At 45.2% G+C, this 13309-nt stretch overlaps 2 protein-coding genes across 3 annotated transcripts; one reads left to right on the top strand and one right to left on the bottom strand.

The window, feature by feature from the left end:
* The first annotated feature begins 362 nt into the window (after positions 1-362).
* zgc:64002 (nicotinamide N-methyltransferase) lies at positions 363-3449 on the top strand. The gene is made up of 4 exons (XM_030362571.1): positions 363-466; positions 976-1181; positions 1928-2135; positions 2906-3449. The coding sequence occupies exons 2-4, from the start codon at positions 1007-1009 to the stop codon at positions 3339-3341; spliced, it is 819 nt and encodes a 272-aa protein (XP_030218431.1). The 5' UTR covers positions 363-466; positions 976-1006; the 3' UTR covers positions 3342-3449.
* A 1736-nt stretch (positions 3450-5185) lies between these two features.
* Positions 5186-11216, bottom strand: ufm1 (ubiquitin-fold modifier 1). Of its 2 annotated transcripts, XM_030361945.1 has the most exons (7): positions 11129-11216; positions 10970-11026; positions 10538-10595; positions 9767-9806; positions 8542-8574; positions 7825-7966; positions 5186-5715 (listed from the first exon to the last, which is right to left on the bottom strand). In XM_030361945.1, coding segments are annotated over exons 1-6 (294 nt in total). In that variant the 5' UTR covers positions 11131-11216; the 3' UTR covers positions 5186-5715; positions 7825-7862. The 2 variants fall into 2 exon arrangements, with proteins under 2 accessions (XP_030217805.1, XP_030217806.1); XM_030361946.1 differs by lacking the exon at positions 7825-7966.
* Positions 11217-13309: the final 2093 nt, after the last annotated feature.

Below are 13309 nucleotides of genomic sequence, written 5' to 3' on the forward strand. Positions count from 1 at the left end.
CTGCGTGTTGAAGTCCAGCAGAGCCAGACCCATTGTAATACTTGACTCATAAATTATATTTGACAAATGTGTTTGTGGTCTTCATTTCTATCCTTTTTTGTTTTTCGTTTCTGTCTGTACTTATGCTCAGCTCTTTTATTTATTTTATCATCTTTTACTCTACCAAAGTAACCACAGATATAAGTTACCTGTGGGTGAGTAGATATTAATTATATTAGATATCTATTACTTAAGATATTGATTTTGTTATCTCGAAAAGAAAATGTTAGGATTATTTTATTCCTCCTCACCAATTTTCATTCCGTGATTTTCCAACGGGTTTGATCGCTGAACAAGTTTGCCGAACAAGATATGAAAGGTGAGACGATGCGCGCGTCCAGGCCGAGGCGCTGTGTGGGCGTGGCCAGACCCGGCGCTCCAAAATAAAGTGCGTCGGAGCCTACGGTCCTTCACAAACGGCTGTCAGGTCAGTTACTCTTTGACCTTACGGTTACTCAAGGGATTTGCAAGGAATAAGTTTATTTATTATTATAGGTTTATAGGTTACGGTTGCTTTGCAATTCATCTTGCACTTCGGTTTGGTTTAACTCAGCCCTGACGTTTTGTAGACTGACTGGTGGTTGTCGTCATCAGCTGTCATATTGTTTCAAGATAAACGGAGACAGGCCATTTATATTTCATTATGACTTTATTTATATCTACTAAATATTTCTGTCCATCTATTTGTATTAACCTTCTTTACCCCGTCAGTCACAATCTAAATTTGGGTGCTTGAGTTTTGAGTTTGGTGCGGACACGAGAGACACTAAGACGACTAGACAGACAGGCAGTTGACAGCCAGATAGACAGCAGGAACAGGAAGACAGACAGACAGCAGGAGAAGACAGACAGACAGACAGACAGACAGACAGACAGACAGGCAGAATGAGCAGCGAGCCACAACAGTTTCACCATTGTGTCGTCTCTTCCATGTAGTCCATACGTCCTCAAAGGCAGTTCAGAAGGCATGGACCATGACTCCAGCCCACCAATGGTCTCCTCAAAAGAGATCTACCAGACCAAATTCGACGCCGGAACGTACTTGGGCTACTGCTATCAGCCAGCTCAGTCCCCGGAGCAAAGCGACAACTGGCGTTTTGTGAAGTTTGTCCTGTCCCACCTGAGCCGCACCTTCTCCTCAGGTAGGCCTACTGGGGACTGAGACGTCTGACACTGCGTTCTTCTGGTCACTCACTTTGATAAAGAGAAAGAGAACCATTATATCGGGGCGGATGGGATGGCTTGATTTTGTGATTGAGTGATGTCACCCTACTACAGGGTCAACCAGTTTAGCGACAAACTATCAATCTCACAAATCGCTGCCAAAGAGCTTTGCACTTTCTCGCGGCCGTTTCTGTTAAAAACGGGTTAAGGGGCGCCCCGGTTGTTCACTGGGTAGAGCGCGTATACAAATTAGTCCTGATCGCAGCGATCCGCGCTCGATTCCTGCCCGTTGTCTTTTGCTGCATGTCCTCCCCTCTACCTCCGATACCGCCCTGTCGCCCAAAGTAACCACAGATATAAGTTACCTGTGGGTGAGTAGATATTAATTATATTAGATATCTATTACTTAAGATATTGATTTTGTTATCTCGAAAAGAAAATGTTAGGATTATTTTATTCCTCCTCACCTATTTTCATTCCTCCGATACCGCCCTGTCGATATATATCTACAATAAAGCATACAAAAAAAAAAGAAAAAATCGTAAAAAAAAAAAAAGATGGATTACATAAACCATGAGGATAACACAACCACACTGTGATTGAGTGTCAGCATTTCAGTCAATACACAAGACACAACAATGCTCAATTCAGTGTATTGTTTTGTGAGCAGCTCTGTCGGTTCCTGATGTCCCTGTTATACCTGCTGCTCCTCCTGACTGTGCAGGCCAGTACAAGGGCCAGAGGCTGATTGAAGTGGGGACAGGCCCCACCCTGCATACGGTACTCAGTGCCTGCGCCCACTACCAGGAGATTGTGCTGTCGGACTACACGGAGGTCAACCGCAGGGAGCTGGAGAAGTGGCTGCGCTCCGAGGAAGGCCACTTCGACTGGGGGGCCCACATGCAGTTTGTCTGCGAGCTGGAGGGGACCAGGTATTGTATGGAGGACGGGGTCATGCTGATCACCACCTCCCAGGGGAAGAAGTGGAAGACAGCCCGATAGGAGAGCCAGATGTCTGGGTCAGATGCTGTTTTTTGGTCGGGAGGCCTTCTGAACACTCACTCATTCGCTCACTCACTCACTAAGAACCCACTCACTAAGAACACACTCACTAATAACACACTCCCTAAAGAACACACTCGCTCACAGATTAACATACACTCTCTCTCACGAATAAAACACACAAACACAAAGACACACATACACACGGACATATACAGACAGAGAGAGAGAGAGAGAGAGAGAGAGAGAGAGAGAGAGAGAGAGAGAGAGAGAGAGAGAGAGAGCTTCCTTGCAGCTTCCTTGCTTAACCATGACAACAATTGCTTAACTTCCACTGGTCAAGTTGTTGATACATTATTGCTGTACGAAAGGTTCTAGAAACCACGCTAGCTAGCTCCATGGTGTGTTTACATATCAAACAATCGGCACACACAGAGTAAAAAAAACCGGAATCTCTGTCTCCACTATCCACAAATGTGGTTAGATGACCGCTGTTGTTGTAGGTGGGGGTAGGGTATCAGGTGGAGAAGGACCACTTTAAAGCAGGTTGTGGGGGCTCCATCCCAATGTCTGGTAGTAGCGTGTCTAGTACGCCGTCTCTATCATTCTCCTAAATCGCACATCGTTAAACTGTGACGCCGGCGTAACGTTCCATCATTTTTCCCTGTTCTTCCCCGCTCTCTCTCCTCTCAAAACGGAGGACGCCCGAGGAGATCAGCGCCACGCTCCGGCAGAGGATCGGCCAGGTCCTGGCCTGCGACGTGACCCTGGACAACCCCTTCCACCCCGTGGTCCTGGAGCCCGCCGACTGCGTCCTGTCCTCCCTGTGCCTGGAGGCTGCCTGCCCGGACCGGGACTCGTACCGGCGGTCCCTGGCGGCCGTGGTGGGCCACCTGCGGCCCGGGGGCGTCCTGGTGCTGATCGGGGACCTGGGGGAGAACTACTACACCGTGGGGGAGCAGAGGTTCCCCATCGTGTGCCTGAGCCGGGACTTCATCGAGGAGAGCCTGACCCGGCTGGGGCTGGTTCTGCTGGACTTCGCCACGCAGACAGCGGAGAACCGGGAGCAGAACCACAAATGCGACTACGAGGCCTCGTTCTTCTTGGTGGCCCGCAAGAACATGGGCCCTGCATGACCCGTAACCCCTGTCCCTATTTAGCTGGACCCATATAGACCAATATGTATCACTTTGGAAGTCTATATTCAAACAGCTTTCTTTCTATTAAAGGTTGGGTATGGAATTCTCTTTTTTGGCCATTTTTGCAAAATTACTTGAAATCCTTATCATAACCCACTTACAGCCACTGAGTGAGAAGTACTGACATGCAATTAAACAAGTCAATCATCTGTGGAACGGGCAGGGCTCGAAAAACTCCAGCCAATGATTTCCAGACCCACCGAGTGGCATTGGACAGTAAGTACGTCAATCAAACGGTCGTACTGCACTCCCTCTCCCCCGCTCCCCGCACGACCCCTTCGTGCACGTACTCAAAGCTCGTGACCCAGAGCAAGCTTGTTTGTTATCCTGCGGTAGCTACTGGAGCTAGCTAACTAGCTAATGGCTCGCTCCCGCGCATCTGTGTTCGCTCGTGCATGATTGCACGTCCATGTACTTGGAATGGGGGGAGTCAGAATCAGCGTTGAAGGAGAAGGGGTAGGATCATTTGAGCTGTGTATTTTCAAAATCTGCTGGCGTTTCGCAAATCCCATACCCCACCTTTAATATTATTGGGATATTTCAATGTTATTGGTTTACATTGATTTCTTTGTTCTATGCCACTTCCTGACAATTTAGATTGTCAGGAGTCTTCAAACCTACACCTATTAGACTTGACTGATAATGACCTATTGACCCTGGGGGCATCTCACGTTTCCAGTGTCATAACCCTGAAATAAAACAGGCTAGCATAAACAAGGTTGTTTTTCTTGTTGTACACGGAGCAATCCATCCATCTCTCTCCTAGTCGACCACGGTCAAGGTCAGCTAGAATTTTTGAGCTACTGAGGAGAGAGCTATGGAGAGAGTCTACATTGGTCACTAAATTGGCTTTCTCACTTTTTCTTTTTGCGCCACAGATTTAGTTTTTCTTTACATGTGTATAGTGTTGTGAAAGGAAACTTCAAACCTAGGCTGAAGAAAGCGATCAATTTGAGAAGAAAGTGTTGCGAGTCTGAACACTTACTAATGGCAGCCGTTGCACAAGTCAAACATGCAAATGACAAGCAGAGCTGTGTTCAATGTGAACTATCGTGTTCAGAAAACAGTTTGATACGATCAAATGTTGTTCTTTAATAGACACAAAGAAAATAGCTTCTCAGTAATTACATGTTATAAATGGTGGCACAGATTGTGGATGTCGACTGGATCATGTGACACTCTGGTCACCCGATAGGTCCATGACACATGTTTGACCTTTGAATAGGTCCTACCAGCCTTCTACAGTGACAGTTACCACCGGCTAGATGGACTCCAGTATCTTCCATGCTGCATGAACCTGCTCGTCATGTGAATCTGTGTTTCATGAGCTTTCAAGAATTTGTTCAAACAGTAAGGGTGAAATTACAGCGCCAACCCAACAGAGGTCAGCAAAGATCTGTTGCTCGTGAGAAGCGGGACTTATTCCAACTATAGTAAGTAGTTAAACATCCTTACAGACGAAGCTTAATAGATCATTAAATGCCAGAGGTCCCTGAACACACACAATACATATTTTATAACATTTTAAAAATAGTAATTTCTTCCATAGCCCATGATATACTTAGCAAGGTTTCAAACCTGTCGTTTAAAACTTGTTCATGATGGGTCATACCGGGTTTGACTGATTAAGAAGTGCATCTTCTTGTGGGAATGAATAACGTCGTTAGTTCTAGTTATAGAGCTATGTAAACATACCTTAAGCTAAAGCTTTCAATAATTTAGCAATGTTATTGTCCCGATTGTATGACAGATCAATTAGGAAAGTAAACATGCGAAGACAATGATGGTTAGACACACGTAGGGCCTAGTAGTATGTTTTATTGTCCAAAAAAAAAGGTATAACATTTAGCAATGCCAACTCCATGCTCGTTATTTTTTGCAAGAGTTTTCGCGTTGTTACAGCTCCACCTTTCCAGTGCAGTTAAGAGCGACCCTGCTTGACTGAAACCCTGCCAAAGCAGTGTTCAGACATACACACTTCCACTGGCATGCTGTCCGTTCATATCTATATATGCGCGGCATTTGAAAAGCTTCCATACAGGTGACTCATTGCAGATAAAAATAAATATAGGGGAGAAAGAAAAAAAAAACTACAATTAAACCAAAAGAAAAAATAACCGAGAAGCGATGTCTGGGGTATTTCCTGGGTTTGATGAGTCGTCGCGGTGGTAGTGGAGGTGGTGGTGGTGGAGGTTACAGGGGTCCATGCGGGTGAGTCACTGTGGCGTCGTGCTGCCCGTCCGTCCGTTCCCTCCCACGCGATCCCGGGGAATGATCCTCAGCTCCGAGCCGTGCTTCAGGAACACGTTGCCTGCAGACGCAGAGGTTAGACGTTATCGATCCACGAGATGTGGGTGTCACAGCGGTAGTCTAGCGGACAGGGAAGTCAAACATCAATAAATGAACAAATAAAAGACACATCATTCTCGGAAATGTGAAGAAGGATGTGATAAACTTTCTACACGCTATGTCTGCAATGAGATTGGGGCTTTTATTATTAATTATTAAGGTGCGCAGGTTCCTATAGCGAGACACTGAACTTCCGTCTCGTCGTTAATTACGAACTAGGTCGGCTGCCCAGGGAATGTTTTGATTGTGCGCTTTGATGCTTGCTCTCACGCTCACTTTGAACACATGTCCTAAGAACTTAAGTCTGCTTTGTATTTTCTTTTCTTTTTTTAAAAAAAGCCTCCGCTGACAAGACTAAACGCATATGTCATACAAAAAAACATTGAGAAAAACAAAAGCTTGGACTGACGAGTAGAAAATTGTTAATTAAATCAGGATTTACTGTCCCTTGGTCCACATGGTTAAAATGATATTAAAACCACAGGGCTTGAATTCAAAACCACGCATTTACGATCATAGAAGGCTTTTGACTCATCAATCACATGATTAATATGTCCCATAACACGACTAAATCATCAGAAAACGGCGGACTTGGCTTCTCTTCCCCAGCAGCTTTTCGAGTCCCGTTCCTTCGAGCATCAGTAACCGTCTCCCGACGACAGACCTCCGGAGACACACAGCCCCCGGCAGACACCTAGATCATCTTCAACACGGGGCCGAGAGGATGAATGTGATTAAACTGCACTCCGGGGCCCCCGGGGGCCCCTTTTCCCCGCTCTGATCGAAATACGGCCTCCTCGTTACCATGGCGTTGTCACTAACGAGCAGCACGCGAGGATCTGAAGAGGCTTCAACGTCAAGGGAAGGAGAAAAAAAAAAAAAAAAAAAAAAAAACCCTGCTTACAACTACTTGAAAGCGTGGCTTCCCCATAGGAAACACTGCAGAGCTTAATATAAACCTTTTTACTAAAGCTCCTAAAGAAAGATTCAAAGCACACATGGATACCTATCGAAGCTGTGGGTGGTTACATAAGCCAGGCAGATAACGACGTTGCTCTGGGCGGAGGGAGGGAGTATGCGGCGCCTATGCATCCAGCAGTACTGCGGCGGGATTATGTACACCTGCTGGCTGACGGATGTGGTCGTGTCAATGGCCTGCGAGTGAAATCCGTCAAGAGGCTGTCTACTCTGTTCTGTTGCTAGGACTGACCTAGCAACAGAAGAGTCCGTCCCTCATCAGTGGACGTCCCTTTTGACAGAAATGACCTCATTTGAAGCAAGCGAGGCTCCCTACACACGGTGATGTCACCCCCCCCCCACCCACTTTCCCACGGCCGAGCCAGTGGGTGCAGCGAGCAACCGTGGACTCATTGGCCGTTCATCAAATCAGGGTTACTCCGTTTATGACACCATGCCAGTGATTCGGTTTCCTTCTCCATTCATGTGTTCAAAATGAATCACGCATTCGCTAACCTTTTATAAATCCTTGAACCGTTTACATTTACAAAACTACAGTAGAGCCGAGTGTGACCGAGACGGAGGGCTATGGAAATATAATGGACCACAAATAGAGTTGATGCGGTGTCAGGCTCTGAGGTGCGGCGCATCAAAGCGCAGCCGGGGGCAACCGCGTCGGCTTCTAAGCCGGCGATTTGCATACCGTTTGTTCTGCAGCTCAACATCTCAATGTACAACGTATTGCAAAACGGCCCAGACGATCCGTACACCAGGGCAGACGGGTCGACTGTAAGAGGGTTCCTTTCTCGTGGAAGGTTTCGTGAGCCGTTTTGTCCGCACAAATCATTCGTTCTGTTTGACGGGTCAGCGGTGCGCAAGTAGGCTCGGCTTTTCATCTCGCCTCTTTCGAGACAAAGGGGTTTGAAGAAAAAGAACGAGTGCCTTTCTTCCCTGCGATAGGGAAAGCTTCGACGGGAGGCGAGAACCATTTTGAGAGAGTCGTCTCAAGATAGCAGCTATTCTTAGACGGACACAGCATGAATGGCAGAGCGAGAAGCCTGACTCGGGCTGCCATTAAACCACCCATCTCAGCCGGCCTTTATCTACGTCTTACACAGAAACCGTCGGCAGCCATTGAACATCCACCATGCGTCACTGCCTATGAACTTCAGCTCGTGGCCCCTCTGAGTTAACGATGCCATTGGTTACAGGTCCATGCCTTTCGCTCAGCCTCCATGTTGCTTCCGCTACCCGATCTGTGTCGAAGCAAAAGGCCATAAAGTGAAGGACCAGATTGATACACCTCTATAAGAAGTATAAGCTTATTATATTGTTGAGAACAGCAGTGACTGCGGGGGGGCGGTCCTCTGGTGTTTCACTAATCCCCTTTTAATTCCACTGTGGCTCGCATCTGAAGATGCGTCAATAATAAACAGTGAACAACGCCAGCCAAACGAGCACCCTTCTGCTGTGACTAATGACACGTGCATTCGGCAGCCGCTGTTATCCAGGACGACTTACAAGCCGGGCTGGGAGCCACCCAGGTGATAATGAATCAGGCTGATTAAATCTGAACCACGAGATCAGCCCTAATATTCAGACCCCGACAGACGTACGGCCCTACTAGCCTCCGACAGGCCAGCGCGGCCCGAGAGACATAGGGCCGAGTGGGCGTTGGTACACGTCACCCTGCACACATATTCTCTTCAGCCATGTGCAGAACCATACAAAGTAATAAAGCCCAAAACAGCGACAGCGGCTTCGATCAATAGTATCCTTTGCAGTCACGCTGAGAGATCAGGAAGAAGGCGAAGAGAGAGTGAAGACTCACCTGCCGTCTGCGCCGGGTTGATTCCGATCCCATCTGCATAGGAGCCGAGAGACAGAGGGGTTGGGTCAACAGAGGTTTATGCCGCTTTTCCACTGCATGGTACCAGCTCGACTCGACTCAGCACGCATTTTTGGCGTTTCCACCGCGAAAACATGGTATCTGGTGCCTGAAGTGGCTGCTTTTTTTAGTACCGCCTCGCTCTAGGTTCTAAGCGAGCTGAGCCGATGCTAAAAGGTGACGTCAGCAGACGGCCGGCCACTGATTGGCCAGAGAGTGTGACGAAGTCACGAGAGCGACATGGCAACCATGCTGGTAACAGCCATAGCAGCGCCGCAGCCAACATATTCCACTTCTTCAACTTCTTCAACATGCCAGCTAATAATACGAACACGAATACGATCGCATCGATGTCCTCCATTGTTATTATGTGGGTTCTGTCCATGTGTGGGTTGCGTAGGTGTTGTTTGCGTCGCGTACAAAAATACGTCACGGCCCTTTCGCGCAGCCGACCCCGCCCACGTCCAGGAGGTACTATTTGCGGTGGAAAACGACCCGTGCTGCTACCGTGTCGAGTCGAGTCGAGTCGAGTCGTGCTACATGTGCGGTGGAAAAGCGGCAGTCTCCATTTTCAACATTTTCAACGATTCCTGTCTCAAGCAGTAAGTACTGGTAAGGGTTACCAGTACCACCCTTAACAATAGTAAATGCGATTTTGATTTTAGCGTTTTAACGATCAGAAAACTAAAATAATCGAGTTGAAACATTGTCGAGTTGAAACAAGTGTTCTACAGCTGGATACATATCTGTACATTATTTTAGATTTGAAAAATATTTTTTTGACCGTTTTTGTATTTTTTAAAGGCGAAATTTCAAAGTTCCAAGTTACAAAGTTCTTTTTTTTTTTTTCGTGATTTCCATATTGACCAAAATAATCCTGATTATGATTTCTTCCATAATCGAGCAGCCCTAATGGATACCACACATTTCGTCTGTAACTAAGAATACCAATTGTGCAAAGAATGATTGTTTTTATCCCTTTATCTTATAAAAATAAGATAAAGTACGCATTAATTCCAATTACAAGTATCCTATTATAAGGCCAATTACAATGTCATTGATAGAGATCCAGTGTTTGAATCCAAGCCCATTTTTCCAACGAGAAACCCTCCGGAGGCAGTGTCAAACCAGACCATAATACAGCAGCAGGGTATCGGAGGGAGCTCACCGTTTGTGATGATGGCGCTGGTTGCTGCGGGCACTTTGAACTGTGGGACAGAGACACACAAACCCATTACCTATTACCCACTGGCTCCAATTTGCAGGACGTTGTGGGAGGCTGTTACCCGCTCTTAAAACTGTCCCCACATAACGAGAAAACACACATAGCCCTCCAGTGGTGGTAATTATGTGTCGATTTTTTCCTTAGGACAAACGGGTAAACACAAACACACACACACAGAAGCACAGACACAGACACACACACACACACACCATGTATTCCAAGCAAGTATTCTGTAAGCAGCGACTAGTCTGTCTTTATAGTACATTAAAAATAGGTGTTAACTGATTTCACAAATAGTCACAAATATGTTCACCCTGACTCTGCATAGCCTCCCTCCTTACCCCCCACTGCACTTATTGTACGTTGTACCTTCTGGTACTTAAAAATAGTACTTGTACTATATGTATGTATATTGGGAATGGGTAGCCTTGGTTAGATTAATGATAACCCATCTGTTTGAATAATCATGACTATAGGCTTCTTATTCCATTCAGATTAATATATATTAAAAGGGTCGCTGATATATTGGAGAATTTGGATTTTTATTTCTTCTTAAATCACTGCACAACTCAAATAAGCCTATTGTATGTAGGACCTGTATGGATGCTTATATTCTAGATTACAGTTGTATGCGCCACAAACATGTTTGTACCAACCTCCAAACAAACAACACAACCGTCACAATATCAAGGCTTACTGTTGGTGAAATCTTACCTCCTCAGCGGCAAACTTTAACACTGCGGTGAATGGGGTGCTCTCTGGGACGCTGAGTCTGTAACACACACACACACACACACACACACACACACACACACACACACACACACACACACACACACACACACACACACCATGAATCAACCACGAAACACACAGAACACGGGCTCTCTACTAACTAGCAGCTGTTACATTGAGCAGCCTGCTTTAAAACAGAGTAAACAAAAAGGACGACATCCCACAGATACATAAAAACAACACGGGGAATATTGATCAATTGGACCAGCTATTAGGTTGACAGTGTACGTTTAGGCTGCACGTCTAAGATAATGTATGGCGATGAGCTGTAAATCAAACCATTAAATACATCCATGAATGACCACAGCAAGACACAAACCGGTGTGTATGATGAGCTGTCACTAGACTTACACTTTGTATGGTAGTCGAGGATCCGACGTCAGTGTGATTTTAAACGTTACTTTAGACCTGAAGAAGATAATTATATTGCGTTATTAAGAGCTAGAGTGTGAGCCCAGAAATGGAACATGTATTAAAGAGCAAATCTTCCAGAAACGGTTTGAAACTCACATCTTTTCTGGCTAGATGGATTCCTCACCACAGTACACACAGACCCGGAAGTCCAAAGGACCCGAGTAACACGTCATCACTCATTTTGAGGGATGTATTTATTTATATTAGCGTTTATAGCAAACTTTTTTTCAATACGCGCCTGTTAAAATGTTCTCCATAGAGAAAGTAATGTTTTTAAATTGAAAATAAATGTATTTAGGCTGATGTATTACATTTCTAAACGCAGGCTTTACCGTACTGGACCATTGCATGCGCCTTTACTTCTTTACGACGGACTTTTTGTCATGCTTTCCCCTGCAGATATTGACGTTGACTCAGCGAACATAAAATACGGTAAGTCCGAGGAAAAATTGTTATACTAAGTATTATAAGGAATACTACGTTTGCCGTATCAACACGCACACAGATATGTGACGGATTTATTATGCTAACTTTAAGCTTTGTGTACATGTAGGCCTATAGGATAAAAGTTTCACATATATGAATCGAGCATTGCATTAACACAATGGAATAATCTCTTCGTTAACATTTATTGGTACATTTATTCCGGATTCCCCTTATTTAATCAAGGCATTTAATTGTGTGTTTTCAACCTGTCTGAATTAAACTCAGTGTTGATGTTGACTGCTATTATATCATGTCCTTTTAAAAGAGCTACCTTCTCAATCTTTCCTGTGCGTTTGCGTTACAAATTGATGTTCATTTATTTATCAGGTATGCCTAACGGTTAAGTAGAATAGTATATGAAGTAGCAGAGCATCAGAAATTGACTGATGTTGCAGCCGTATCACCGTATCAGTTTAGGTCTAACTTTAGATTTGTTTATTTATTGTACCAAATGTCCTAAAAGCAACGACAAACTATATAATTATGAAGACCAAATATATCATAGCAATTAAAACATACCAAGAACCAACAAAACAAACACAAATCTGAACCCAGTCAAAACCTCCCAGCATTCCACGTCCCTGTTTCTGTTTTAATGACGCATCGAAACTGAAACTCATTGACAACAGGGATAATGAATGAGGAGAATCCTCAGCCTTCCAGGCTACTTCATTCTTCATGTTCAATGCTGCTATGTTGTTATGAACACGTTCTGTATTCTCTATGCAGTTCCGCTGTGGGCCACTTGAAGCCCTTCAAGCCCGTAACTGTGATTAAGGGCTTTACTTGAGGTGACTGGTACTGGAAGCAGGAGTCAGGGGGGACAAATGCAGAAACATAACAAAGCATGCGTGTTTGTTGACCAATTCTGTCCAGCTGTGTATTTGGTGCGGGTGAACACACTGTATGCTAATTCATGTTGTTTTCTGACAGACGGCCCGTGCAACACAGCAGGAAATCAAAAGCCTGCACTGTTTGACGATGTGTTGCAAACCTTCCCTCACGTCCCAGGCCAATTTCTATTTCGGATGAAGCATATCGGAGCCTTTACTCTTACCCTGAATAAACATCTTAGGGAGCCGAGTGGTTTGTGACGTTTCGCATAACCAGGTCTGTGTGTGTGTGTGTGTGTGTGTGTGTGTGTGTGTGTGTGTGTGTGTGTGTGTGTGTGTGTGTGTGTGTGTGTGTGTGTGTGTGTGTGTGTGCGTGCGTGCGTGCGTGCGTGTGTGTGGGTGGGTGTGTAGGTGTGTGTGTGTCTGTGTGTGTGTGTGTACTCGCCTAACTATCCAACAGTGGACTTCGGCGTCGTAACACCTTCACCAACAGGGGACCTCCGAGCCAAGAGGGGACATTTTTCAGTTCCCCTTTTGGTCATGCCTTAAATCAACCTAAAAACATGCCTAAAATATTTTGACGCATTTTCACAACTTTTGCCAAGAGGGGACCTGAAAGTGTGTGAGTGTTTAGTCCATACTCTATAGCGCCTCTGCTGGCCAGAGCTTGATTTTCAACGACCAATCCACACACGTCGCTTCAAACACTCCTCTATTGTGTGAACGACCTGCAGTCGTTCACACGTCTGTCAGAGTGCAGAGGGCTGTTAAACAGACTACTTAGTAAAGTCTCTTGAAACATGCAAACAAAAAAGGCTCAGCTTTAAAAGTTCCACACTTTTTTTGTATGCAGTGACAGGGGTCCACTAATAATAATAATAATAATAATAATAATAATAATAATAATAATAATAAATTTAATTTGGATGACACTGTTGGCTATTACAAAATGACACAA

Source organism: Gadus morhua, chromosome 7, assembly GCF_902167405.1.
Source record: "Gadus morhua chromosome 7, gadMor3.0, whole genome shotgun sequence".
NCBI classification, from domain to species: Eukaryota; Metazoa; Chordata; class Actinopteri; order Gadiformes; family Gadidae; genus Gadus; species Gadus morhua.